Raw genomic sequence first — 27,949 nt, forward strand, 5'->3', positions numbered from 1 at the left:
TTTTGCGAACCTTGACTTTTCCACATGGGCTTGGGGTGGCTCATGCGACGGATGATCTCCAGTACAAAAACGTTTTGCCGGTTGTCTTGAAGGAGGCGTTAACATTGTTGACCCAATCACAGAAACCTGGAATTACGGCCAACAATATCCGGGGATCTCAAGAACGGCTTCAATCGGCCTCAACGTGTCGGTACGTATGTCTACTACACGGCAAAGGGCAGTCACTTTCCGACGACCCATATCCCTGCAGGATATCTTTTCGGCCTTGAAAATCACGCCCACACCGTGGCAGCGGGACTCATAGGGACATTACGGGATACGATTGATATTTTTTCATGTCCCAAATAACTGGAGAGTGTATGTAGCCCCAAAATCGGCAGAGGTGGATTGTCAGGGTAGACCTTGGCGGAAATGTGACGGCGATTGCTGCAACTCCAAACTTCCATACTGTTGCTGATCCGACTAGGTCCTTGAAGGCTTTGTGTGTCAACATGGGTAGCGGAGAGATAGCACTTGTCAAAGACACTTCGTCGAATCCGAAAGGATGGTAACGGTTCCATGGTAATGGAGTACTGCTCCTAAGAAAGCAAGTCGTTTAGGGGTAGCCCAAGGCACGCCTTTGATATAGTTCTACAGCGGCTGAACACACAACTTATTCTTCAAGCTCGTGCATGAAGTCGAATTCATCTCAGCTTTACGTAGAAGCATGACGCACGCTTCTGCAGCGACAGACTGACAGCTAACTGACATAGCCGAGTCAGGTTCCCGCTAGCGTCGTCTCTTCCTGCCTCACATGATCGAGATTCGTTGCGGGCTCCACGATGGTACTAGTGATGGACCGGGATATCTGTGCCTACCCGCGCGGGTCACAGTGCAGAGGAATCTTTCATCTTCAGCATCCCAGTAGCGATCCAGGATCGAAGCTCCAGAAAAGCAAGTAGAGACCGTGTCAAAGCTGGGTCGAGCAAAGGCTGAGAGGTCATGATTGCTTGTTGCGGGTGGCGCTGCGCATTCGAAGTAGGCATAGACGGCATTTGTGAGTCCGCTGGTCTAGGAGCCGAGAACGGAAGATAACGGCACTTACGAGCTTCGCGTCCGCAAATGGGTTGCTAGCCAGACCGTTTGTTCGTAACGATGTCAGAGTGAGAACCAGTCGCTGCGGTGTGACGAATCCGACGCTGCCATCGAATCAAAATGTGCATTCCATCGTTCAACCCAGTTTCTGGAGTAGCACAAAGTTCTCGCTTATATTGAGGGTTGATGCTCTCAGCGGAAGATTTTCTGATGCCTGGCTTCTGGCGATGTTGCTGCAATGCAGCCAAGACTCCACTCGACGTTGCCGCTGGCAGGGCTGGCAGACATCATCTGAGTTCTCCAACGTCTTTTTTTCTTCAAGTCGTCGTCGTCGCATCAGCCCTGCATCTGCCGCCGGACACTCGAGCGGAAACTGAAGAGAGTGCTCTCGCATTTCAGGCTCTGATGCCCTCTGATTCGCACCCTTTTTGCGTTGCCTGGCTAGCGATCACCGAGTTTTCCGGTCACCCAAATGCAGCGCTCCATCTGAGCAATGCCAACACATCATCAACCCCAACTCCAGACAGCATTAGATTCCTGCAACCCATGCACGTACATGGCCCAGCTGTACTTGCCGCTTTTATGTGAGCGCGTCTGTCCCTCATTTTAGGCTTAGGCTTGCCTCCTTCGGATCGTGCAGATGCCCAACGCTGCTTACACAGTCAAATCAGCAGCACCCAATATCGTTGTGTGCCGTCGAAAAGATGGATAGACGCCCCGCCCGCATCATAGTACAAACAGCTGATGAGACTACGCTGCGACTAGGTCTTTAGCTTCCTGTATGAGCTGGCCAATGGGCGGTTTGTCTAAGTAAGAACTACAAGGAATGTTCCATCGGCTTCGTCCCTAGTGTCCCAAGTTACATGACTCTGGCTCTGACTGAGAAGTTCCGGACCATCTCGAGGCCTAGTATGGACCAATGACTGGACACTGGCTATGCTTCTTATCACGGCATGAGGGGCTTGATCCTCAACGGCGGGGGAACATTGGAGTCAGCCGTACGTACAATGCCTGTCTCCATCAACGAAATGGTGATATCCCGTGTCTTGACAGCAGGGATTGTTTGTCTATAAAAGCGTGTGTTAGGTGGGTGGCACTCTTAGATTCCTATTCTCTATTCCGTCAAATCTCCGCCGCTTGCCATTGACTTGTTCTCTTGGTGAAATATCATTATCTACTATCCGTTGGTACCAATCAATATCATCCAAGACCACAACACTTTTATTCAGTCGACAGCCATATTCATTACATCGTAGCAAGTCGTCGTCATGTCTTCTCAATACGCCTCACAGTACTACGGCTACCAGCCTTCTCAGCCCATCAATATGCCACAAAAGCAAAGTTATCAGGCCGTCCCACAATACCCACACCAGGCCTACAGTCGAATGCCAGGCTCGCCACCAGAGGTTCCGGAGAGCGTTTCAACAGGGTCCGGTATTACTTCTTACGATCCATCTGCGGCTTCAAGCAGCTACGCCGGAAGTGCATCGGAATATGAATCCGCGTCTAACGGTGCCTCTTCGGTCGATTTGATGGACTACATGAATGAGCGCCTATCGAGTGTTTACAACCCAATGCCGCTGGATCGCAGTGTCGCTCAGCAAGCACAAACGTGAGTGCACGAGATTCCGGCACTTTTACGAGCGATGACTGATGCAATTGCGCAGATCTGGACAATTGAACGCCAAACAGCGAAAGCTGATGGAGTTACAAGCGCTCGCGCAAAGCCGTATGGCAGCGATGCAAGCGAATTTCGCGCAGGGCATCAAAGACGCAAAGGAAGTACAACGAGACCTGAAATGGACCCAAGAGCGAGTACAGTGAGTGTTGAAATCGCAGTTGATTCTCTGTCATTCATTCTGATTGAAAGCAGAGCGCTAAATCAGCGCGCGGCGCGCAAATACCCCGAGCAATACGCGGCGGCGCAGGAGCGCTACCCAGCGCCAGTCGATTATTAGGCCATGTCGCAACACACCCCAAAGCATCCTTCGATTCTGCACATGTATTTTCATATCTGTTTTGACGAATTGTGCTGCTGTGGATGAGTTGACGTTGATTTTGTATGTGACCGGATTCGCTCCGCACGGTCCACTTTCCTGTATCAGGCTGTTGTTCCTGCGCTAGGCCACGCCGTCAGTATCAGTCCTTGCTGCTTTTGCACGGGACGGGCCGTGCGAGTTCTACTGCGGCGACGGCGTGCTGGATCATGCACGAGGGGACGGGCCAGTAGCGGCTTTGCAGATAGGTGCAATAGGGTGGGTACGGCATTCTCAGAATAGGCGCCCGTGGCAGGTCTACGCGACTGTGTTGTCTCATCAAGTCGCCGATCGTATGCTTTAACGGTCCGCGAACATCGCATGATTCAGCGCGATGCGCTAGCTGCATCAATCTTACGCTCGTGGGACTACTGGTGGAGCCTTGGGGAGCAGCCTTATTCGCTGGCGTGCCATCTTGGGCGGTTCCTTTGTCATGAACGACACGATGTTACGGCCGACCTTTTCATAGATACCCGTAATTTACGTGTGATTTGAGATGCATAGTTGTGCCCACCAAGCAATCTTACTGGACACCAACAGCTGAACGTGTTGTTTCGTTGATTTTGCGACCAAGCTCTTTCTCGTAAAATATCTCAGGGCACAAGACCTATGAACCAGGTGGAGCTGAGACAAATGCTATATATCACGTGAATCTCTGCTCTTCTATTAGTCGTGTTCAACACTTAAAGCTGGCTAGTTCCACCCAACGCGTGCGTGAGCCGTGTAGTACTCAGTTTAGGATGCTAGGGTCATGTGGGCCAGATCGCGGTAACCCTCACAAAGACGATTGAAGTATCGAAATACGGTGCGATTTGATTCGTCCTCCAAAAATTACTTAGTCCGTAGCTTTTCGAGTGCTTCGGAGGGCTTTAAAAAGACCGAACTGCCCAGAGGACCGAGAGGAACTTGCTCCGGAGAGGAGAGGCATCGCTTATACCATTCTAAATTGATGACTGACAGTGGAACAATAGAAAATGCGTACGTCTGAGCATCAGTGTGATATATGACGGAGAATTTTCCAGCTTTTGAAAGTCGTGACGTTTTTCGGAGTGATAGAACCAGCTTCGCAATCGATAAGGGCAAGTCTCCATTTTGGTTCTGCTGCCTCTTGGCAAGAAACGTTCTCCAAAGTGAACGCGTCAAGACGTGCCTCCGTTTCCCGCAGCCCAGACATTCTCAGATCTCGCAGCGAACACTCGTGGCGTCTGAGTGCTGCAGAGATAGAGCATCCCTTTCTTGCGCCGATGATTTCCACCAACCTTTCACGACTGGTCTCGAAAACAATAGCAGAGACCGGGCAATATTTCCCCTATGTACTCTTGCGGCTGCAATACCGCCTCTCCATCCGTGGCCCATTTGGACTTCATTCTAAAGCCAGACGGTGAGGGCGTCGCTATCTAGCAGTTCTCGACCACCGTGGCAGCCTACGGTTCTCGCATTCCGTTTCCGAGATGGCGATCCTTCATCGGAGATTCCTTGATGCTTGCGCGAGCGTGGCTATGGACAAATAAGGGAGAATACTCGGTCCACACAAAAGTATCGTATTATGAGGGCGGTATTGGCTTGCCAGCCTCGAAGTCTTTGCCATTTGAAACTTTCGTTTTCAAAGAGACCGGTGATCAAATGAAGAGGTCGCGCTAGTTAAATGGAATTATAGCGCGCTTTCGCTAAGGACACGCCTAATCAACAGATTAAATGATGGTTTTGTTGTTCTTCGACTTGGATCTGCTGATATTTATAACTGATAAGCTTAGGGAAGTTGATGGACTCTCCCGCTTGATGAACAGGGAGAAACTGCTGTGATCGCAGAACACAGTGTATGAAGAAATGAGAGACAAGGCAATAGCATGATTTGTGCGCGGCTGCGATATGATCATTGATGTCATATAGCAATAAGGTACAACTAATTCAATTGTATGGGTATCATCCAACACTACAAGCTCGAGACAAAAGACTTCACTTTTAATCTCAACTTTGATCAGCCCAGCAACGCGAGAACCAAAATACTGGATGCCGTGAAGACTGCGGCCAGATTAGGCACAATGGAGGTCCCGGCAGAAGGATTTAGTGTCTTTTGAATCGTCGTGCTTCTCCCTCCAGGACAGAAGATCACCTCGAAGCCTGTCCCCAAAGGCGCTGTGAACGTCGAGCTGGCATCATCGAAGGCATAGCTGTAAGCATCAGGGCAGACTTTTTTGGCCTGGATGGCATAGTAGTTTGGGTGACATTTTTTGGCCGAGTCATAATTGTCTGTGCAGCAGTAGATGCTAACCTTGTATCGTTCGCAAGGTGACACGCAAGGATTGAACGCGGAACTTCCGCTTTCCGCCGCTTTAAGCTTCAGGTCGCTGGGACACCACTTTGAGACGTCATTTGTTGTTAATTTCGATTCGAAAGGGAGCGGAGTTCGTGATGAGGTATTTAAGAATTCCTGTCCGTTGGCGTACGGATCATAGGGCATTGATGCAAACCCCTGCACGCCACCGATACACGACGGGTTTGTGGTATTCGGCAAGGGCTGAAATGGGTTGTTGCCGTCTAGTATAACCTCAATGGCAAGAGGCAGGTTATAGCCATCGACTAGCGAGATGTCGTAATACGATTGATTTAGTCCTCCAGGGAGGTTGAATTCAGCCAGCGTGGATGCCTCGCCCTAAACACAAGCGATGATGAGCTGCAAATACTATTTCAGCAGTAGCGAGATAGGGAGATGAAAGACCAACATTGCCCGTACAGTTCAGTATTCCACCACAATCGCCCGTGAGACACCCACCGCTGCCTTTGTCATCAAACGTGCAGTTTGTACGACCCCACACTCTACCGTTCCAGTCTGTGCCTACAGTCAAGTTTCGGGATATCCCTGGCGCAAGCTGGAATCCAGACTCGCTTGGACCTGTACCTTCTTGGGTAACTATGGCGGGCCATATGTTGTCAGTGCATCGGTTCGTGACCATTAGTTCCACAGTGGTGGCCTGCACTGTGCAAGCAATTATCGTAGTAAGCAATATACGTGAGGCCATATTGACAGGCATACTTCTTCTAACAGCAAACAGGGCGAAAAATTTTTTTGACCTGTCAACATGCTCTTTAAAATGATTTCTCACGAGGCTCTTATTGTTCCTGCAGTAGTTCTTGGATGACGTTGCTGCGCGAGAAACAGGCTTTGTTCGAGAACGATTAGCGCCATAGGCACCGTTTATGGTAAAAGATCAACTGTGAAACAAACACAGCCTCTGGAAATCTTCTGCAGCCTGATGTAGTGAGAAAGCGATTCGACTGCACGTGGAGAAGGAAAACAGGACATGCTCCCTGTCTGGACTCCAACCACAGGCTACTCTTTAAGCCTCAATGCGTAAACACGTAGCGATGGACTTGTCACTCGCATAGACCGCTAACTCGTTTGTCACGCAGGCACCGCGGTGCACCATCTTACCGGCTCCGCAAACGCTTCCGGTTGCGGTGCACGCGTTTTGCTTATTTGCCCACCATTATGCGTGCTGATTCCAGACTTTAGTCTTGATCAATATCGTGTTGGCATCGACGGGCGGGTTGATGCCGATGCTCAAAGCACTGTTCAACCAGCTATCCGAAGGCGTTGGCATCGAATGGCGTACGATCGCGACGAGAGTTGCTTGTCTCGTTTCACAAAGGAAATTGAGTCTAGCAAAGGAGTGGTTCGTAGCGAGGGGGAGAAGTCGTTCTCCTGAAATCCCGTCAAACAGAGCGACGCAAGAAAAGTGGAGTCTCAAAGGAGCGCTCTCACTGGTTGCACGCGCCGTCGCCCGTTCCCGCCGCTCATCTCCAATTGTTCCATACACACGAAATGCATTGCACGGGGCGTGTATCTAGATCGTCCGTTTTACAGCCACGAAGATTGGCGTGTTCCGTATTGTTGCTTGTGTGCATTAAGCACCCTCGCTCATTTCGCATTCTAGCCCAGATCGGACCCAATCAATGCCCTAAGCACTGCACACTGCAGCTGCTCTTTGTGCTGCAAGAGGGCTCAATTATGGCTACTATCGCCTGGGTCAATGTCTTGGTATCATACCACGACCTCGTTGGAGACTTCGACATCTGCAAAATGTCCGGAACAAACCGCCGCGCGAAGGAAATGTTCTACACTGAAGAACGCGTTATCCTTCGTGCTGTCAAGGACTGATGGAGCTCTCACATCTTTGTCTTACTACATATCGGTGCTTTCCTCTCGGTCAGGAACATGATGCAGCTGTCGGTATAATCAGTTCATTCATTCCTGTTCACCTACCGCGCTTTCCCTCCCTTCTTCTCGTCTCTCGTTTGCTTGTTGTCGGGCTACTACCCGTCAACTGAATATACAACCTCCAGCTTTTCCATTCATTCATTTTGGTTTTCTTGAGTCGATTTGCCCGGTTTATCATGTACTTTTCAATTTCTCCAATCCTTCTTCTGTTACTAGTCAGCCTTGTGGCTGCTGAGAATTACATTGTGGTCGTAAAGCCTGGAAATGGCGGTGCAGTCGGCGGACTCATATCTTCGCTGCTTGGGAAAACCGTACCTGGCCTGCTCCAATTCACTTCCGGGTCGTTTGCAGGCTTCAAGGCAGATCTGACGCCGGCGCAAGTGGCACTTCTGCGAGCAAATTCAAACGTATGTGCATATCATCTGTACTGCTGGAGTCGGATCACCTGACGCTGATTTCACTTAAGGTGCAATACATCGAAAAAGACGGACAGCTAAGAACTTGGGGTGTGATTCACAGAGAGAATCATTCATTCAAGCGTACTGTCCTTACTCAATCACCTTCGACATGGGGACTCGAACGCATTTCACAAAAGACCAAGGCGTTGGCGCCATATCAATACGTCTATGATTCCACGGCTGGAGCAGGAACCTGCATCTATATTATTGACTCGGGAATCTATACCGCTCATAATGACTTTGGTGGCCGAGCGAGCTTCGTTCAAAACTTTGTCTCTTATGAAACTGGTGATGACTTGTCAGGTCACGGCACTGCCGTCGCCGCGGCGGCAGCAGGTACGAGCTATGGTGTTGCCAAACTTGCGAAAATCTTTTCGATCAAAGTATGCAATCAATCCGGGTCGTGCGACGTATCTGCCGTTGTCGCAGGCATCTCAGCGGCTACAAACAATGCTCAGTCCCAGCAATGTCCCAATGGCGTCGTCATCAATCTCTCTCTTGGAGGACCCTCAGCCGGCTGGCAGTCCGTCAAGGATGCCATTATTGCTGCTACGCAAGCCGGGGTCTTCGTTGTAGCAGCCGCTGGGAACGACCACGCAAACATGAACAATTATCTCCCGGCCTCAGCAGCCGGAGCCTGCGCCGTAGGCGCGACCGACCAGAACGACGCGATCTGGTCTTACTCCAACTACGGCTCAATGATGGCCGTCTTTGCTCCAGGTGTTGGCATCCAGACTGCTGGTCTGGGCAGCCCCAGTGCTTCAGTGACGGTCGACGGGACCAGCATGAGCGCGCCGTACGTAGCGGGACTCGGAGCATATTTGTGGGCCAAAAATGGAAAAGGTGCGGGCAGTGCGCCAGGCGTAGCACTATGCAACACTATAAAAACCACTGCCAATGCGAATGTAATAACAGGCAGTCTAGGGGGGAGCCCTAATCGCTTGGCGTACAATGGAATGTAATGACCCCGTAATTATTATATCTCGATGTAGATCAAATGTTTCGCGCAAGGCTGAGGAACGAAAGGAGAACCTATCATCGTGAAACACCTCCACAAGGCGCTATATAGCGGTTACTCTGGTGAAGGCAATATCTACATCATTATGATTCATCATGATGTCTTCTAACATTAACGTAGCCTACCCACTACTATGTTGTTTCCGTATGGCACTGCCTTACAAGTGTCTAACAGGCGTGAGCGCGTTTGGCTGTGTTATTACTGTCTAAAGTAAGGTCGGTGATGTGTCAAGTACTACTTTCACAAGGGCGAAATGCAATGTAATATGACAACGCACTTAGCCATATATCATGTTTCACCGGTGCATGTTCGGTTCCTTTGTTAGATGCTAAAGATATAGTTATTGTCGCAGCGCTGCGTTCGGCACGATTTTGTCTCAAGTCTTAAGTTGAAACCCGCACATACAGATCTTTGTACCAGATATGATGAGCACTTGCTCGAGGAGCATGCGGTGAATCAGTAGCGCACAAGGAGTACACTATCTGCTTCAACAAGTCCGGTTCCAGTAGTCGGCTGAAATCTGATGGTGTCGCGGTCCCGAGTCGTTTTCATTGATCGAACGTGGACACCGAAAGTCCGCACAAGCCAAGCGCCCCACCAAAACTTCAAAAGGTGTATCGTACATCAAATACTTGTTGCAACCACAATTTCGCATTTGTCGTCCGTACAGATGCTCCAGCATGGGAGAACAGCTGGACGGGTCCCCAAAAGTGGACCAGGTCGAATTAGAGCAGAGGTTGCTATCCAGCTCAACCAAGAAGCGCATCGCGACGCTGGAAAATATTCATCGTTCATTGGAGAAGGATGGTATGAGAAGTTTCCCACGTGGCATGCTCCGCACGAGACCGATGCTAATTTGTGCTGATTCCAAAGTTTATGATGAAAAGCAAGTGCAGACGCTACTGAACCTTCTCTTCGAAACGTATCCGTTGTACATCGATCGTAGGTCTCGCTACGCGGTACAAGACTGCATTGTTGCCGTGGCTGCAAGCTCGAAAGCGCCAAACTACCTGTCACAATTTGTAGAAGTGCTCAAGGCGGAGGCTGTGAAGCCAGCAATAGCTCCAGGAAACGCTTTTGTGCTCACCGAATGGTTCTCCATCCTCCTGGACCAGTTCGTACGGCAGCCACAACTATGGAAGAAGTGGGGTTTGGACATTGTCAAAGCAGACGCAAGTGCCCTCGAGATATGCATGGGCTCAGAGGCGCGCCCCAGCGTTAAACGTTCTGCCCTTGTGGTTACACGACGTGGCCTACGGCGGGTGCTGAGTAGCAGCATAGGATCGAAAGAGCTTGGAGCTATTGTGGGGGCTCTTACAGCGAAAAGCACGTCTCCTACAGCAAAATATGCTCCTATTTTGGGTGTCGTAGCTGGCGTATCGGCTCGGTTGCCCTCAGTAAAGGTTGCGTTTGAAGCGCTGAAGAAAGACTACAATGGGTACTTCATACGCGAAATTATTGGCTCAAGAACGGTATTACCCGGACACATCGCGAATGGCCTTTGTGACTATTTCGAGTGCTTTGTAACTTTGGACGATTTGCAGAACGAAATCATACCTTCTGTCGAGAAGGCAATGCTTCGCTCACCAGAGATTGTTCTCAATGATCTCATCTCGCCCATGGTCAAAGCACTTCCAGCGGATATCGACTTGAGCCTGATTCTTCAAAACAACCTCCTGAAACCGCTTTTGTCCAATGTCAAGTCGACAAACCCCTCAATCAAGTCTGGAGTCCTTCAGATCTTTCATGCTGTAGCGGCGAGGTCCCACGACGAAGTGGCATTAGGAAAAATAGCTGATGAGATCGCGAATCCGTTGAAGACGAATAAAGTACCATCTGCTGACCAGAAAGTGTTGCATGCAAAGATGCTTTCTGGGCTACCAAGATCTTCGAACGTGAGCAAGAAGATTCCCTCTGCCCTTGCAACGGTTGCGGGCAAAGAGCCCAACGAAGCCGCTCTCGATGCTGAATCACAGGCCATTGCATATCATCTGCAGTATTTACTTTCGCAAGGAACTCCTATCGAGGCAACGGTGCAAGACCTATTTGCGAAAGGAGTGGCTGATAAGAAGCCTACTGTAAGCAAGATATGGGCGTTACGATTTGCCGATCTGATATGGGGCTTGAAGACCATAGAAGGACCTAGTGTTGCCTTCGTGGTCGCAGTTCTGGCAAAGATGCTTGATGTTTACAATGCAGTCGTAGCGAATCCCCTCCCTGCAGCCCAGAGCGGTCTCGCCTCGGTGGCGAACGTTTTTGTTGCTTTGTGTCAGGAAAAATTGCATGATGTGAAGGACGACAAGTTAGCAGATCTACTCAAGAAAGCTGCTAACACAAAGCATGCACTGATCGCTGAACCAAAACCGTCGTTTCTGCTCAACTTCCGAGTCTATACCAAGCTAAGTACGGAGGAAGATCTCACGTGGGGCATTCGGGCACTAGCTTCTATGTCTGATGCCGTCGCCGAGAGCAAAGACATCGCAGTACAAGATGCGTGGTCTCAAGGCTTCCTTTACTTCATCACCGCCTCCGGAATACCACACAACGCGCGTAAACAGGCAGCTCGGACATTGTCAAGTTCATATCTTCGTGCGCCCGCAAAAGTTGGGTCCATAGTGGTCAATGGAATTTGGCAATGGCGACGGCATGTTGACTTGGCTGAGAAGGATACCGCTGCTCTAGCCGCCAAGACGGGGAATGATAACCTGAGAGAGGTGATACGATCAATATGCTTATCTCAAGATAGTGCGAAGTCACTTGGCGCAGACTCTTGTCCAGAATATCCATCGGTACTCCAAAATCAGCTCATAGACCTCCTTGTACTGTGTCACCCGCAGCTAGTGCCACGAATTTCGTGGATTGACACCTGTCTAGGTGTTGGGCAAGATCCGGGCAGACTGGTTGTAGAGAACCTAGACAAGTGCCTGGACGAGGTGATGAAAGTTACACAAGATTATGTTGGCGAAGATGCACCACGTGTCTATTCGGCTGCGTATGACGCTGCTGCAGATCTTGCTTTTGTAGCTCCTGACGCTGCGATACCAAAACTCGTCAAGCAGTTGGAGAACGATCTTGATTCTAAACAGCTCGCGAGCATTGGGTCGACGGAAGCTGCGATCTTTAGAACACCTGAAGGAACACCATATATTGATGTTCTTGCTAGCAAGAAGCATGAAGCGCCTCTCGATAAGACTGCAAAGGACTATGATATTCTCAAGTTTGAGGCCGAGTTGCGTGCTCAGATTGCGCAGAAGAAGGGCACCACCAAAAAATTGACTCCGGACGAGCAAGCAAAAGTCAAGGCGCAGCTGGAAAAGGAGTCAGCCATTCGAAAGGAAGTTGCTAAGATAGACAAGAAGCTGAGGCGTGGTATCGGCTTTATCCATTCACTAGCGACGACCTGGCCAACTGAAGCGGAGCTGTGGATTGTGCAAGCCGTTGACTTGCTCAGCGAGGTGATCGAAGCTGGCGCTGGCCTTGTTGTTGGCGACGCGGCAGCGATGGCTTATTTGGATTGCGCGGAGAGTGTTACGCAACGCTTAGGGGCGCTTCGAAAGTTCATTGGTGTCGCGACTCTACGTGCTATTGGGGTCACACAGCTGCCGCAGGAACTGTTGGTCGAGCCTCTACAAGAACTGATTACACGCGTACTATATCGTCTGAGGTTTCTTGGGGAACAGCGTCCATTTGACACGGTCACTTTGGCGTACATTCTACCTCTAGTTTTTCTGGTCTTGCAGAAAGGTGGTTACGCAGCAAAAGACAGCGAAGAGGCCGATGAGCAGCTTGTGCTTGCTCTTGAATTCGTCGCTTGCCATACAGAGGTCGCTGCAAATCCAAGATTGCCGAGGAAGAAACTTCTCAATTCTCTCATTACATCAATGCAGAGATACACACAGCATTACAAGCTGATTAAAGATTGCTTCTTGGACTACTGCCACAATCTAAATCCGACCATTACAGATGAGGAGATCGCAGTCATTCTCAGAGGTACAACTGTACCAGAAGTTCCAGTCAGAACAGCGATTCTACAGGCGATCGACGAGAAACTTGATCTGTCGGACATGGGCTTCTCGCAGGAGATCTGGTTGGCGTGCCATGACGATGTGCCTGAGAACGTTGAGCTTGCGCAGACCATTTGGGAAGAAAGCGAATTCAACGACGCCGCTGACACAGCTGTCAATACTTTACCCTATCTTGAATCCGAGGATCGTCAGTTGAAGAGAGCCGCAGCACGTGCTTTATCTGAAACAGTGTCCCACTTCATGGACAGTTTTGCCACTGTTCTTGAGAAACTTAAAAGTATCTACGTAGAAAAAGCGAGGCCACTGGTACCTGAACGAGACGAGTATGGCATGGTACGAAAGAAGGAAGTGAGGGATCCTTGGGAAGCCAGAAGCGGTGTTGCACTTGCCTTCAAGGAGCTCGCTCCAATTTTCAAAACGGATGAGTTGGTCGGCTTTATACGCTTTTTGGTTGACAATGGCCCTCTTGCTGATAGACACGATACCGTGCGAGACGAAATGATTGAAGCCGCTACGAGTATCATTTCCATCAAAGGTGGTACAAAAGTTGAGGAGCTTATGGAAATTTTTGAGAATGCGCTAGAAGGACCTGATCGAGGCACGGAAGGCGACAAGGTAAACGAAGCCGTCATCATCCTCTACGGCTCCCTTGCTCGACATCTAAAGACTGGTGATAAACGAGTACCAAAAGTCGTGCAGCGACTCTTGACGACTTTGAGCACGCCTTCTGAGACCGTTCAGTATGCAGTTGCTCTGTGCTTACCGCCTCTAGTACAAACATCATCCGAGCAAACCGGTGGCTATGTACAGCAAATGCTCGATGAGCTACTCAATTCGAAAAAATATGCCAATCGTCGCGGGGCTGCATATGGTTTGGCGGGTATCGTGAAAGGCAAGGGCATCTTTGTCCTTCGCGAGTTCAGGATTATGTCTACGCTTTCGGCTGCCGTTGAGAACAAAAAAGATGCTGGACAGCGACAAGGCGCCTTTCTTGCATACGAACTGCTTGCTTACATTCTTGGCCCTATCTTTGAGCCGTATGTGATCCAGATCGTTCCACATTTGCTCGCCGGATTTGGAGATGCGAATGCGGACGTCCGAGATGCTTGCTTAGATGCTGCTAAGACCTGCTTCTCCAACCTCAGCTCCTTTGGTGTTAAGCAGGTCCTCCCAACGTTGTTGGAAGGTCTAGACGAGTCGCAGTGGAGAAGCAAAAAGGGTGCCTGTGATTCTTTGGGTGCTATGGCATATCTCGATCCACAGCAGCTTGCCATCAGCTTACCGGAGATAATCCCACCTCTTACTACTGTTCTTACTGACAGTCATAAAGAGGTCCGATCAGCAGCTAATAAGGCGTTGCAGCGGTTTGGTGAAGTCATCAGTAATCCGGAGATAAAGAGCGTCGTCAACATCTTACTCAAGGCTCTCAGCGATCCTACCAAATATACGGAGGAAGCCCTCGATGCACTCATCAAGATCAACTTCATGCACTTCCTCGATGCACCTTCTCTCGCTCTTGTTGTGCGAATCCTCGAACGTGGACTCGGGGAGCGTTCGGCAACAAAACGAAAAGCCAGTCAAATCATCGGCAGTTTAGCACATCTCACAGAACGAAAGGACCTTATCGCTCATTTGCCAATCCTTGTTGCCGGTTTACGAGTGGCCATAGTCGATCCGGTCCCAACAACGCGGGCTACTGCATCAAAAGCCCTTGGCTCAACAATCGAGAAGCTTGGAGAAGACGCATTACCAGATCTCATTCCAAGTTTGATGAACACTCTCAAATCGGACACTGGTGCTGGAGACCGTCTGGGTTCTGCCCAGGCACTTTCGGAAGTCCTTGCCGGTCTGGGCACCCAACGGCTCGAGGAAACGTTGCCAACAATTCTCCAGAATGTTGCAAGCTCGAAACCTGCCGTGCGCGAAGGTTTCATGTCGTTGTTCATCTTCCTGCCAGCTTGCTTTGGAAACAGCTTCTCAAACTACCTCAACAAGATCATTCCACCTATTCTTACAGGTTTGGCAGACGACGTCGAGAGCATCCGCGAGACAGCTTTACGAGCGGGAAGATTACTCGTCAAAAATTTTGCTACGAGAGCTATCGACTTGTTGCTCCCTGAGCTTGAGCGTGGTCTCGCCGATGACAATTACCGTATTCGTCTCAGCTCTGTCGAACTCGTCGGTGATTTGCTCTTCAACCTCACGGGCATTTCTGCAAAGGCTGAACAGGACGATGCTGAAGAAGGGGCAGCTGAGGCTGGTCAATCTTTGCTTGATGTTCTCGGTGAAGAACGCAGAAACCGTGTGCTGTCAGCAATCTACATTTGCCGTTGCGATACTTCTGGCCTTGTTCGATCAGCGGCCATCACAGTCTGGAAGGCTCTTGTCGCTACACCTCGCACGCTCAAAGAGATTGTTCCTACGCTCATCCAACTCATCATCAGACGACTAGCAAGCTCGAACATGGAACAAAAGGAGATTGCTGGTAATGCTCTGGGAGAGCTTATCCGCAAAGCGGGAGACGGAGTCATGGCTACGCTTCTGCCAACCTTGGAAGAAGGTCTGCACTCAACAGATACGGACGCTAAGCAGGGTATCTGCATTGCTCTTCGTGAGCTCATCTCTAGTGCAAGCTCGGAGAGCTTGGAAGAACATGAGAAGAGGCTCATTAGCGTTGTTCGTACTGCGCTTGTTGACTCTAACAGCGATGTTCGTGAGGCGGCAGCTGAAGCTTTCGATTCACTGCAGAAGATCCTGGGCAAGAAAGCGGTTGACCAGGTTCTGCCCTATCTTCTCAATCTTCTACGTTCTGATGAAAACGCAGAGAACGCACTTGCAGCTCTCCTCACTCTGCTAAATGACAGCACAAGATCGAATATTATCTTGCCTAATCTGCTGCCAACTTTGCTAACTACTCCAATGACTGCGTTCAACGCGAAGGCCGTTGCAAGCTTGGCCGAAGTAGCAGGAGGTGCCATGACGAGGAGATTGCCCAACGTCTTAAACACGCTAATGGATAATATTGTGGCATGCAAAGATGAGGAACTTAAAGATGATCTGGAAGAAGCCTTTAATGGCGTGCTTCTCTCGATTGACGAGTACGACGGCTTGAATACAGCCATGGCAGTAATGCAACAGCTTGTCAAGAACCCTGATCATCGTAAGCGAGCGTGTGCTGACCTGCATCTTGCGAAGTTTTTCGAGGAGTGGGAAGGTGATATGTCGAGATACTATCCAGATATGATTCGATCCTTGCTCCTGTCGTTTGACGATTCAGACGTTGACGTTGTGAAGGCAGCGTGGACTGCACTGAACGCTTTGACGAACAAACGCTTAAAGAAAGAGGACATGGAAGGTCTTGTACACAGTACAAGACAGGTGCTTCAACAGGTCGGTGTGGCTGGGCACAACCTTAGGGGCTTCGAATTGCCGAAAGGCATCAACGCTATCCTGCCTATTTTCCTGCAAGGCTTGATGAACGGAACAAGCGAGCAGCGTACGCAAGCAGCGCTCGCTATCGCGGACATCATCGATCGCACGAGTCCGGATGCTCTCAAGCCGTTCGTGACCCAAATCACAGGTCCCTTGATTCGTGTCATATCCGAGAGAAGTGTCGAGGTGAAGAGTGCTATATTATACACGCTTAACGCTTTGTTGGAGAAGATTCCGACTTTTCTCAAGCCGTTCTTGCCTCAGCTGCAGAGGACTTTTGCGAAAGCCTTGGCGGATACAACGAGCGAGACGCTCAGGATCAGAGCGGCCAAGGCTCTCGGTACATTGATTACGCTCACACCTCGTGTGGACCCTCTTATTGCCGAGCTAGTTGCAGGAAGCAAGACCCAGGATGCCGGAGTTAGGGCAGCTATGTTCAAAGCGCTCTATGAAGTGGTTAGCAAAGCTGGCGCTAATATGAACGAGTCTAGCAGGACGGCGATACTAGGATTGATCGACACAGACACTGAAGGGGATGATTCAATGACGATTACCAATGCAAAGCTGCTTGGAGCACTGATCAAAGTATTACCCGAAGATGTAGCAGCAACCTTGATCAACAATCGTGTTCTTACTACTCACTTCAGCAAGCCCTCAATATTAAGCCTGAATGCCATTCTTGCGGAAAGCCCTGACAGTTTGGTGGCGGACTTCTGTGAGGAGACGGTTAAGGTGATATGTGCAGGAATCAAGGACAGTGTAAGTTCTTCCGGTGACGTTCGGCGAGATTTCATATTAATTACAATTCAAGAACCCCTCCATTTCCGAGAATGCCATTCTGGCTGCGGGCAAATACCTCCTCACTTCAAACAGCGATAAATCCTTCGAAGTCACGAAACCAATTTTTGAAGCACTTGCTTCTGTAATCCCTCCTGGCAATCCTTCTGACGTTAGACGGCTAGCACTGGTTGTTCTTCGTACTGTGGCGCGAAATTCCAATGAGCTTGTCCGCCCTCATCTTGCACTCCTCACACCGCCGATATTTGCATCTGTGCGCGACATGGTTATTCCGGTCAAGCTTGCTGCAGAGGCATGTTTCTTAGCACTATTTGACGTTGTCGAAGAAGAATCGAAGGTTTGGGAGAAGTATCTGGCAAGCAAAGAAGCTGAGGCGATACCGACAGGCCAGAAACGGATGATGCAGGATTACTTCAGGAGGGTTGTCATAAGACTGGCAGGCCAGGCCAAAGAGAGGAAGGAGGCGGAAGGTGGGGCAGGCGGGCTGGGTTTGAGTGGAGACGAAGTTGAAGATGAGAAGGAAGTCTGGAGCGTGGGAAGAGTCGATCTTGGAGAAGGGACATTCAGCGATGAGTGAGGCCGAAGGTCCTGACATTTATACATCATAGTGTCGATGCTTTGAGCAACCAAGCGGTGCTTGTCGAGCATTTCCCCCAGGCGTTATGGCCAGGAAAAATGAGACAAAATAGGATCATTGTGGACATGGTGAATACTAAGTTACTTGGCCACAAAAAAAGCCCGTTTTCGGCCGAACAGCGCACCTGTAAGATATTGTCTTTTGCCTTGAAATCTTGCTTAGCATCTTCTCAGAAGCTCACCGTAGGTGCAGCAAGTTTCCTTTTTTTTTTTTTTTTTATCGGATATTTGAAAATTGCATCGATTTAAAAGGCTAGAGTGACGGATGCATTGGCGCCAACTGGTTTCAAACGCCACGAGCGGCCGAGTGGCGATGGGGCTCTGTCGGGTACCAAAAAGACGAAAATTATGTAGCGTTGGGCCAAAAGGTCCTATACATCGGCGATGAGGCGTTCATTATCGTCTCGGTGTGCAAGCCGCCGTATTACAATCCAAAAAATAACGTCTCTTTGTGCGTTCTCATCGTTGGCGATATCGATAGACTCAACTACTCGCGTGACCAGCCTGTTCAGCCGCGCAACCAGTCTAATTGCCCAGTATTGATTCTAATTATTATTGTTCTTATAATAACGATGATTGTAGTTACGAGAAGAATGAGTGGCACAATGTTTGGAAGCTCTGGGAGTGATGCTGTAGAGGAAGGAAGCAATTTACTGTTGCTTAAATATAATCAAATGGAACTTTTATTCAATTGAGAGGGGAAAAAAAAAGGCAGATAGAACATCACCTTCACAAAATTCGCTTTACAAATCGAAGATACCGCATCTGAGCTGCTTCAAATCCACATGCATCTATCCTGCCAGCCGAACATGTCATGCTCGAGGCTGACGGTCATCTACGTTTCCAGCAGAGAGCAATCGTGAAAGACATCGGCAGTTACTCATGAAGTACCAGAGCGACAAACACACGGCCACCGCTTGCAGGGGCCCCCACATCAACGTCCTTTATCCAAGGCCCGTACGTTCCGGCTCTCTGCGTGGCATTATTTTGGACTGCTGAATTACGCGGCTCTGGGCCAGCAGCAACGCAGCGAGGAGAGCACCGGACGGAGATAGCGAGGATGGGCGAGGCAACCAAGAGAGTCAAGACATTCATCGAGTTTCCAGATCGAGGGACGGAGTCGGCCACGGTGTGCAATTGGAACGAGATCAATGAACAAAAGTTCATTTTATTTTTTTATTTTTCCTTTGACGTTTTAGTCTCTTCGCTATCTCTTTTTTTTCCTGTATTTGGCGCACGACGACTCGAGAAAGAAAAACGTTTGCCTCGCGCAGGACTTGAACGCTTGACCTGCGCTAGGGCGGAAGCTAGCCGCGCGCGACGCAAGCGCGTAGACGCCTTTTCTGCCTTGTGGCCTTGCATACTCCACTTCTGGTGCTTCTGTGCTTCCAGAGGGGGCATAACGCATAACGGTCGGTTTGAAGCGATATTAATCCACGTTGAGGAATCCCCATAGGAAAGGTACCTACAAGTGCTTCGGGGGGTGGGGGTGTTATGTATAAACCAGCGAGTCGCTGCCCAGATGTCGACATTGCCTGGTTTTCACGTGAGGGCATCACTGCCGGCCATGGCCGAGTTAACGGTGGTTAAACTAAAGTTAGACGAGGGTTTTAATGTAGAGAGCTGGTCCCTTAAGAGAAGAATGGCGACTGGGCTCGAAGGCCGTGGAATGCGTGGGTTTTCAGGCCATGCACAAGCCCAAACGTGCGCAGAACAATGAATCTGCGTGGCCAAAAGACTGTTGCTTGTCTCGCGTACAGTCTGAAAAATGCTAGGAAGCGAACAGGTTGTGCGTTTTATGGTAAAAGAGTAAAGTGTTTTTGATGATATATTATAAAGTGTGCAAACTGCGTTTCAACAAGCGTCGGGATAGCGTAGGTGATCCACAGCAACCCAGCTCGAGCACATCAAGCTAACCAATCTCGACAGTCAGTTGGGAGAGCGTAGCACTGAAGATGCTAAGGTCATGTGTTGTGCGTAATCACCTCCAAAGAATGTGGTTAGCTTCAAGCTAACATCCACCCAGCAATCCACATTCACGACAACCTTCATTTTTTTGGTCTTTTTGCTGTCCCTCAGTCTGTCCTTTTTTGCGAAGCAGAATCCACTGTACGATCCACCTGTCTTTCGTGCACAACGGACGCACTTCCGCCAATCAACTTACCTTCTTTTGTGCCTTGCATGCGCGCGGAGCTGGCACGTCGCTGGAAAAGTGAAACCCTCAGGGTGGTCTCTTTGAACGACTTAGTTGTAGACGGAAGGACGATGAATTTCTGAACAACGGATTTGAATCGTTGTCACCCTTTTTGTGCACGCTGTGACCCTGCTCATTGAGGTCAAGCTGAGAGAAAGCTGGCACTGCAATGCACAAGTCTGTAGGATCGCCCATTTTGTTACGCAAACGCCGTTTCCCTACAGCGGCCCGTCCAATCCATCCAAACTCGTTCACTGTTCGCAAGATGTGTTCCTGTAGTTGGAGGCACCATTCCACCTTGTGAATGCGTGTAATGTGCCTTCGCACCTGGACTGCGTAGAGCCTGCCAGACAGCCTTGCAGCCAACGCTACGAGCCGATGTTCACCATTTGGAGCTGGAAATCTTGTGTCCGAATGGACAGTGTTTTTCCAGTCATCCATCGATACGCTGTCAAACTGTACCTCTGTGCCGAGGATCCGTTCACTATAAAGTCGAAGTTTGTGATCGAACTTGCGACGGTGAACTACTGACTGACCATGGGGTACTCAGGTTAGGGAACGCCAAGGCTGATCTCATACTACCTCACCTCCAACGAGTCCTGCAAACAGCCAAGTGCGCCCGCGCAACCAGCGCATATCCTGCCAGGCGGCTGTCTAATATCATCATATATCTTCCTCGAGACTTTGATTCTCGAATTTGAGCGCACGACAACCCGTGGCACGATCGCACCCAGCTTCTCCACAGTTTGCGACACCCCCACACAATCTCCCCATCATCGACATTCGACACCTAGCATTAGAATCTTGGTTCTCGCGTTCTGTCCGTGGCTCCTAGCACTGGCTTCAAGTGCTAGGAGTGGCCTTTGAGCACGACCTCAGCGCAAAGGCGCCTCCCCTCCCCCCACATTGAACACGCTGCCGACAAAGCCTTCCCGCCATCACCCGATCTAGGACCAGCACCGGACATCATGACAAGTTTGTCGCGGACGGATTCGCTTGGTGGCGGTCCTCTCACACCGACCATGTCTTCCAAATCGCTGAATGGATCGCTTTCCGGCGGCATGAGATTAGGACGAGCCGGCCCGCCTAGGATAGACCTCGAGCCCATATATACACAGCTGAAGGCCGCCATAGGCGAGAACATGAATCTATACAGGGACAGCATTGGAGCGTATATGATGGGTATGTTTGCAGCCCCCTACGGCACTGGCTCTGGAGCAGAGGCAATCTCACGCCAGCGCGGCTTCGATTTTGGGACAGCTTACTAACGACTCTCGTCACCAGGTCGGCTAAATCAGGAAGAACTGTCCCTGCGAATAGATCCATTTATATACAGTAGCGCGTCCACAACCCATCTTCACAACCAACTGCTGGCAGGCATTTACGCAAACTCGATGCGCGAACCTCCAGAGACCGAAATCGCCCCCTTCGTCGCGGCACACGACAAGCCCACAACCACGTCTGGAAAACCCGCGTCTGGCGATGCGGCCGAGCAGCGCTTGAAATTGGAGATCATGGCCCTCCCGGCACGGGAGAGGCATCGACTGAAGCAGCTGGCTGACTCTGGATACGGCGGCGACGAGTTCCAGCGTATCATGAAGGAGGTGAAGGACAGAGGGGTGATCAAGCCGCCGGACGTGGTGCCTGCCGGTGCCGGCGGCTTCAACAAGACGAACTGGGAGCTGGAGATTAGCAAACGCTTTGAACTGCCTCTGTTCTCCGAGTCGAACGAGTTCCCGGACGCGGACATGGTGCAGAAGCGCATGGTGCCGATATGTTACCAGGAAGGCCTGGCAGGGGGCTGCAACGCAGGCTGCTCGGACCTGGTCAACATCGCGGCGGAAATGTTCGTCAAGCAGCTGCTGACGGAGTGCTTCCGGCGCGTGAGGTCCAACGGCGCAAACTACATACAGACGCACGCGTTCAAGAAGAAGCTCGAGCGCGAGGAGGAGCAGCTTCAGAGAGGCGTCATCAAGCGGGACAGCTTCGGCCTGCTACCGTGCGAGCAGGAGGTCGAGCGGCACCGGCCGCCGTTCGGCGTCGAGGATCTGCGCTTCGCGCTCAGCCTGGGCAACTCGTACATGGCGCAGAACAAGATCCTGACAGCCAAGATCTTCAATCGCGCTCTGCAGAGGCAGGAGGACAAGGAACTGGGCCGCAAGAGCAGATCGAGAACAAACGGCTTCGCTAATGGCGCGAGGGGTCTTGCTCACCACCCCAAGATGGAGAGGACCCAGCTGGACGACACGCTGGATGAGATCTTGGACGTCGCGTACTGATTCGTGAGGGAGACGCTTAAATGCCGTCTCTTTGATCTTTTTTTTTTTTTTTATCTTGGGGCATCATTTACGGGGGGTCTAACGTCGTCATCGGAACTGGCATTTGTTTTTATTTTATCCCCGATTCTTTTGAGGACCAAGAAGAGGGATTTGGCGTACGGACGGCGTTTGTGTTGGACGGACCGGACCAAAAAACGAGAAGGGGGGCTTGACTTTTCGTTTGTCTGTCTCTCTATAAGTTTCCCCCCCCCCCTTCTTCTTGTCTTTCCCCTGCGTGTTTGGTTATGGATCGATACCCCATGTGCTTTTTCTTGCTTCAGGCAGGACATTTCACGAGCGCGGGAATACAATATGCGGCATTATTCGGGGATCTCACGTGGGTCACGAGCATGGATGGAGCGTTGGCATTTCTTCAGGCGCTGCACAAGTTTCCTTTTCTCTATCCTCATCGTTTTTCTCTTTTCTTACTTTTGCCTCTTTTTTTTTTGGCTCTTGTAACGATACTGGCTCTATTGTAGCATCAGAACGGTAGCGACCAAAACGAAGCACTATGACATCGTTGCGAGATCCAAGCGAGCTGCTGGTGTCGGCGAGTCACTGCAGGACTCATGCCCGTCATGTAAATCGGTCTCCTTTTCCTTTTTCCTCTACTGCGGACGAAGACTTGCTGCCGGAATGGTGGGCTCCGTTCGCAGACCTCCACTTTTCAGCGGCCTTCTTCTCCCCATCAGACCCCCTCCACACCCTGCCGTCGAGATGCTTCAGGCACAGCGTCTCTCCCTCGCCAGGATAGTACAACCAAGTCGCGAATTTGGCCCACGCCTCCGGATCGTTCTTGATCAGTTCCCGCATCCTGTGGCCGATCGTGTCCTCGATGAAGGTAGACCGTCTGGTGGCATACCTGGAGGGGAAGACGCAGCGCAAGTAGTGCGCCGTGGAGGCTATGTGGGGCTTGTCGAACCAGAAGAAGAGGGGCGTGAGCGAGACCGGCTCAGCGCCCTCGAGACCATCCGAGTGAGGGCCGGCATGGAACACCTGCTTTAGCCGCTGGGTAAGCTGGCGGAAGGCGGCGAACCGCGTGTTGTCCGACTGAGCCGCGTAGTTGAGCAGGCGTACGGACGGAAGACATATGTATCTGACCGGGGCGACGTCGTCCGCGTCCCGCTCCCGCATGATGCTCAGCATCGAAGCGACGGGGATCGTCGTCGTGAGGCGCCAGTCGTGCTGGTGCACCCACACGTACCGCGTCGCCGCGAGCCTCAAGGCCGACCGCACCGCCAGGCTGAAGCCGAGACAGCGCGCCGGCTCGACGAACGTGACGCGGCCGTCGGCGGTCCGAAGCTGCACCAGCGGCACGGCGTTGGCCGGGTCGAAGGGCGAGCCGAACTCAGCCTCGCCGGCGGAGCGCTCGAGCGGCGACGCCCCGGCGCCGTCGCACCGACCGAACCGGCGCAGCACGAGGGCCTTGACGCTGGCGACGTACGCGGCGAAGGCGGCCGCCTGCTCCGCCGTCACGGCGCCCTTCTTCAGCCGCGCGCGCGCACACACCCGCTCGTACGAGTCGAACACGACGATCACCCGGCACCGCAGCAGGAGCGGGCAGTGCCGCGCAAAGGAGTCCAGCACGTCGGTCAGAAGCTCCGTCGACGGCGCGGACGGCACCGGCGACGTCGTGATGATGACGGTGAGGTGGTCAACCACCGCGCCGCTGGGAGATGGACCGGACATTCCACATGCTCGCACATGAGGGACGGCCTCAGGGGGATCACGACCTTGACGTTCGATCAATGTCGGACGAAATTCGAAGCAGCCTGGCCTGGAGGCCCTCTTTCCCGTCCTTTTTTACCTCTATTTCCTCTTCCCTTTGCGTTAACGGCGTGGATATATTTACCCTCTCCAATTATTTTTTTTTTTTTGGGAGTTGGTTTGCGTTGTTGCCTGAGGCAGTTCATTTTGACACTGTACGCATGATTCTGCTGTGCGTGTCAGTTCCAGCGCGAGCGTGAAAGTGAAGGAGCGTAAAATATTCTATGCCGTTGCGGCTCTCTGCCCCAGGTCTGCCTTATCGAGGCCTATCGCGTTCACGACATGTCCTAATTCGATCTCCAAAAGGCGGGCTAACTTTGTTCTCGTCATCTCCAACAGCTTCCCGAAGCTTTTCGCTCCCTGTACGAGTTCTCTATTCTTTCGTCCGGTCAAAAGTCTCGTCATTCTCGACATTGGGTTCATTCATGCGCGTGTTGGATGCGAAGTGCTTCGAGATGTAGTATGCGACCCTCTTTCTCTTAGGGTCAAGTGGCGATTCAACAAAGGATGGTGAAAATGGAGTTTCTAGATCTACGGAATCAGCGTCTTCCTCATCTTGCTCTGCGGATGTCCTTGAACCGTCGTGGGGTGTATATATGTGTACATATCAAACAACGCGTGAGGTAGTGAATTCACGAGCGTTGGAACTCAGCTACGAGGCCCAGCTTAAAAAAAAATTACACTCCACTGTCATCTGTTCTCCTAATCAGACGCACAGTAACCACTCCGCCGGTTGTAAAGCTGACTCTGACAATCCACGATCCCAGCGCCTCTTCTCCACCTTCCACTTTTGCCTTCTGCTGTGAGAAATGTACCACTGCTCGACATTTTTCCCTCGACTCGTCGATGAGTGCAATGACCTCATCGGTATCCACAGGCTTGCCACAGCCGAGCAGCTCAAATGCTTCACAGTCCGTCTCGTTTTCTTGGATGCGTATCCTGCCGTCATGACGGCCGAGCAGCCTGGCTAGATTTGTCTGGTATTGCAGAATCCACGCATCCTTGCATCGCTCGGCGGCCGCGTCATAACATGCGGAGAGAGCTAGCCAGCTTATAGAAAGAAAGCGAAGCTCTGAGCAGCTTGCAATCAGCTTGGGGGTTTCGAATATGTCATGGCCTTTCAGGGACAGGTAACGGATCGGGGCAGGGGACATGGTAAACCAATGGTCATCCAGCCGCAGTCTTTGAGGGAGTTGAGGCTTGCATAGTCGGTACAAGACGATGTGGTTGTGCTTCAAGAATATCGTCATGGCCTCGTCGCGGATCTGATGGCAAAGAAGCATGATGGACAAAAGCGTCCGAAAATATGTATTGCGCTTCTCGGGACTGAACTGGGACGTCGCATACCGGAACTTTGTGCGCGGCCGCACCAGAAGCAACGACCACAGGTGCGTGCGAAGCTCTAGCTCCCATCAACGACTCTGCTCTTCGGACGCACCGGCTTTTATCGCACGCACCTGGAGGCAGCCTTAGTAGAGGCGACGCGGAGTTGTCGAGCCAGGCTGTCCGATTGGGACTCATGTTCAGACGCTTGCGCTGCCGCTCCCAGAACCGCTGCTTTATTATTTCGACCTTGGCGCACTGCTGCTCGTCGAGAACCTTTCGAGGCCGGGCCTTTATGCACATGATAGCGCGCGCGCGGTGGTCTTGTAACGGAGCCCGTTTTGCTCAAGCTGCCCGAGCGAGGTGAGTCGGCTTATGGGCCAGCGTGATTCGGTGGCGAGTGTCGTCTTTTATGTCGACTGTCGAGTCGTAGAGCTGGAAGGCGACTCGGCTGAGGTCGGCCAGGCTCCCGTCCGAACGTGGTAGCTCTGGGCATTCGCTGCCTAGTTGCGGCGTGTATAACACGAGAAGGGCGGCGCACAGAGCCTTTGAATCCCATGACTGCCTGTCATGCCTATTTTCTCTTGGACTTTCTTAATTATGTACTTTGCGATGTACGGTCGCGCTTTGCGGAAGCCTTCGAAGATGTCTTTGCTTGTCCGTCGATCGACGTCGGAGGCGTTGATTGGTCTTTTTTGCGACCTCCAGGTTGGAGACTGGATCTATCTCTTTCATCGAAAGGCCACCACCGCAGATCTGCACCGTAAGGTTCTGAGCTGAGGCCCTAGGAAAATGTTCCTATCCCTAAGCAAGTGCTGGCTTTCTCGAGGATGAGGTCCTGGCCGTGTAGAACTAGCCCGTCATTTAAGCACTCACGTCGAAAATCACCACGGCTGCTGAATTTCGCATCAACGATCATCACGATCTGGCTATGCTGATCATATCACGTCCTGTCTTGCACATCTTTGTCCGCAGTTCAATACAAGCCATCTGCGCTTAGCGAAGCCGCGTCCTGCATGCGAGTTCTTTTGTCACAGCACGTGTGGAGTGCCTCCGCAGCTGAGGCGTAAAGTTGTGCCTCCCGGTGAGCAAGCTGTGCAACGCTTCAGCCGCGTACCGTTGCCGCTCTCTATTGATACTGAAAGTTGGCTTGAATCCACCTCATCATCACCATTGAGTTTATCTGCGCATTGTGTTGGGCGCCTGCATCATCGCACAGAAAACCGGTGATAACGCGTCGTCCACAACGAGCCTCTTGATGCACAACGAAAATGGTGCGCTCGTTCATGAATCCTTCCATACCAATCGTCTCCCCGATTACGCAGCAATATCGCACACTTGGCTGCCAGGCAAGGGTCAAGAGGTCGGTCCATTTCCAGGACCTGCAAGCGGGGACGGCGGAGCGAAAGCTCCGGCTGCGCAAAGATATGCTTTTGCGAGAGCCAGGCGACCGCAGACCGCCTGAAGTATCTCTGGATAGATACTTGCTGCACTATACAGGTCAAGCCACGACGAAAACGGCGCCCCCTTAACCGGCAGTATGTGCCGCATAAAACGCCGGAATTGGTCCCTTGTGACGATGGGCTAGCTGTACCAATACCAGCCTAATCAGTTAATTGCTCCGAACGGTTTATTATCAAAGCACAATTCAGCCTGACACAGCGTTGTCGTGTCTCTAGCAGGCTAATTCCTCAGCCCGTTTGCTGAGCTCCATAGCTGTTCTTCATGGAGAAGGCGCATCCGATCATGTAAACCGAACAACGGCATGAATTGAGTCCTTATCTCAACCGTACCTGATGATATTGCAGAAACACATATGGATGGCTTCTAGAGGAGTGTAGCTGATTACGACGAGCAGCTGTCAACAAAAAAGCAAAAACAGGCAGTCGTATGGCGTCGATAGATAGATGAACAACGCAGAAAGACGAACGTCGGCCAGCCACCGAAGGAGGATAGCCGTGGAACAAAGGACAGGACTAAAGCAGACAATCACTAATGAGGCCCTATAATTAAGGTTTCCACATGGCTGGAGAAGAACGATAGCTGCTGAAAATGGAGGACCCTCACGCGATTCGGTGGGCTACCATTTCCAGAACCGTACGGAATCTGGGTCCATGGGCGTGAAAACTTGGAAAAGTATGCCATGGATTGCATCCAACCCACTAATTACGACCCGCTCATGAAATCTTATAAATTGACCTGTATTTCTTGTGTGTTTTTGCTTTTTTTATTCTGTTGGAAATCGACATACAATATGGCAGGACGATGGTTCAACTGTGCACACCAAGACAAGAGGGTGAATGAGTTATCCATTTTGAGCGCCGTCTCTAGCAAAACACTGCGTACGTAGCTGACATCTCTTAGGTCCAAAATGGCACTCTTTACAATCACTTCCAATGCGTGTCTATTCCCGCCATACCATCTACAATCGAGAGCACCCAGCACCTGGCTCTCGAATACAGCTGTGACCGATGATGTGGATGTCCTCTGAGGTCGAATGCGTGCGAAATAACATCCTATAAAATATATGGCCCCTTGTTAGCAAAGCTAAGACAGGAGGAGCGTCAGGTATAAAGATGCTCATCATTGGCCTCAGAGAAATCTTCTTTGGCCTCAGATCGTAACAATATAAAACCGTCATCCTTAGACCG

At 51.1% G+C, this 27,949-nt stretch overlaps 7 protein-coding genes across 8 annotated transcripts; 4 read left to right on the forward strand and 3 right to left on the reverse strand.

Moving 5' to 3' along the window:
- Positions 1–1,392: 1,392 nt before the first annotated feature.
- On the forward strand, positions 1,393–3,639 carry PV09_05723. Of its 2 annotated transcripts, XM_016359268.1 has the most exons (4): positions 1,393–1,658; positions 1,840–2,686; positions 2,742–2,894; positions 2,948–3,639. In XM_016359268.1, the coding sequence occupies exons 2-4, from the start codon at positions 2,343–2,345 to the stop codon at positions 3,030–3,032; spliced, it is 582 nt and encodes a 193-aa protein (XP_016212947.1). In that variant the 5' UTR covers positions 1,393–1,658; positions 1,840–2,342; the 3' UTR covers positions 3,033–3,639. The 2 variants fall into 2 exon arrangements, with proteins under 2 accessions (XP_016212947.1, XP_016212946.1); XM_016359267.1 differs by having other exon boundaries at positions 1,393–2,686.
- A 1,172-nt stretch (positions 3,640–4,811) lies between these two features.
- Positions 4,812–6,784, reverse strand: PV09_05724 (uncharacterized protein). The gene is made up of 2 exons (XM_016359269.1): positions 5,834–6,784; positions 4,812–5,763 (listed from the first exon to the last, which is right to left on the reverse strand). Exons 1-2 carry the CDS (start codon positions 6,140–6,142, stop codon positions 5,089–5,091), a joined length of 984 nt encoding a protein of 327 aa, XP_016212948.1. The 5' UTR covers positions 6,143–6,784; the 3' UTR covers positions 4,812–5,088.
- A 342-nt stretch (positions 6,785–7,126) lies between these two features.
- Positions 7,127–8,837, forward strand: PV09_05725 (uncharacterized protein). The gene is made up of 2 exons (XM_016359270.1): positions 7,127–7,736; positions 7,796–8,837. The coding sequence occupies exons 1-2, from the start codon at positions 7,506–7,508 to the stop codon at positions 8,747–8,749; spliced, it is 1,185 nt and encodes a 394-aa protein (XP_016212949.1). The 5' UTR covers positions 7,127–7,505; the 3' UTR covers positions 8,750–8,837.
- Positions 8,838–9,418: 581 nt separating this feature from the next.
- Positions 9,419–17,868, forward strand: PV09_05726 (uncharacterized protein). Its single transcript, XM_016359271.1, has 3 exons — positions 9,419–9,612; positions 9,679–17,021; positions 17,074–17,868. The coding sequence occupies exons 1-3, from the start codon at positions 9,486–9,488 to the stop codon at positions 17,635–17,637; spliced, it is 8,034 nt and encodes a 2,677-aa protein (XP_016212950.1). The 5' UTR covers positions 9,419–9,485; the 3' UTR covers positions 17,638–17,868.
- Positions 17,869–20,489: 2,621 nt separating this feature from the next.
- PV09_05727 (uncharacterized protein) lies at positions 20,490–22,198 on the forward strand. The gene is made up of 2 exons (XM_016359272.1): positions 20,490–21,072; positions 21,175–22,198. The coding sequence occupies exons 1-2, from the start codon at positions 20,859–20,861 to the stop codon at positions 22,167–22,169; spliced, it is 1,209 nt and encodes a 402-aa protein (XP_016212951.1). The 5' UTR covers positions 20,490–20,858; the 3' UTR covers positions 22,170–22,198.
- A 374-nt stretch (positions 22,199–22,572) lies between these two features.
- Positions 22,573–24,146, reverse strand: PV09_05728 (uncharacterized protein). The gene has a single exon (XM_016359273.1). It carries the CDS (start codon positions 23,895–23,897, stop codon positions 22,785–22,787), a length of 1,113 nt encoding a protein of 370 aa, XP_016212952.1. The 5' UTR covers positions 23,898–24,146; the 3' UTR covers positions 22,573–22,784.
- A 116-nt stretch (positions 24,147–24,262) lies between these two features.
- PV09_05729 (uncharacterized protein) lies at positions 24,263–25,500 on the reverse strand. The gene is made up of 2 exons (XM_016359274.1): positions 25,433–25,500; positions 24,263–25,377 (listed from the first exon to the last, which is right to left on the reverse strand). Exons 1-2 carry the CDS (start codon positions 25,494–25,496, stop codon positions 24,653–24,655), a joined length of 789 nt encoding a protein of 262 aa, XP_016212953.1. The 5' UTR covers positions 25,497–25,500; the 3' UTR covers positions 24,263–24,652.
- Between the last annotated feature and the right edge of the window lie 2,449 nt (positions 25,501–27,949).

The sequence above is a fragment of the Verruconis gallopava genome (assembly GCF_000836295.1).
Source record: "Verruconis gallopava strain CBS 43764 unplaced genomic scaffold supercont1.18, whole genome shotgun sequence".
Classification (NCBI taxonomy): domain Eukaryota; kingdom Fungi; phylum Ascomycota; class Dothideomycetes; order Venturiales; family Sympoventuriaceae; genus Verruconis; species Verruconis gallopava.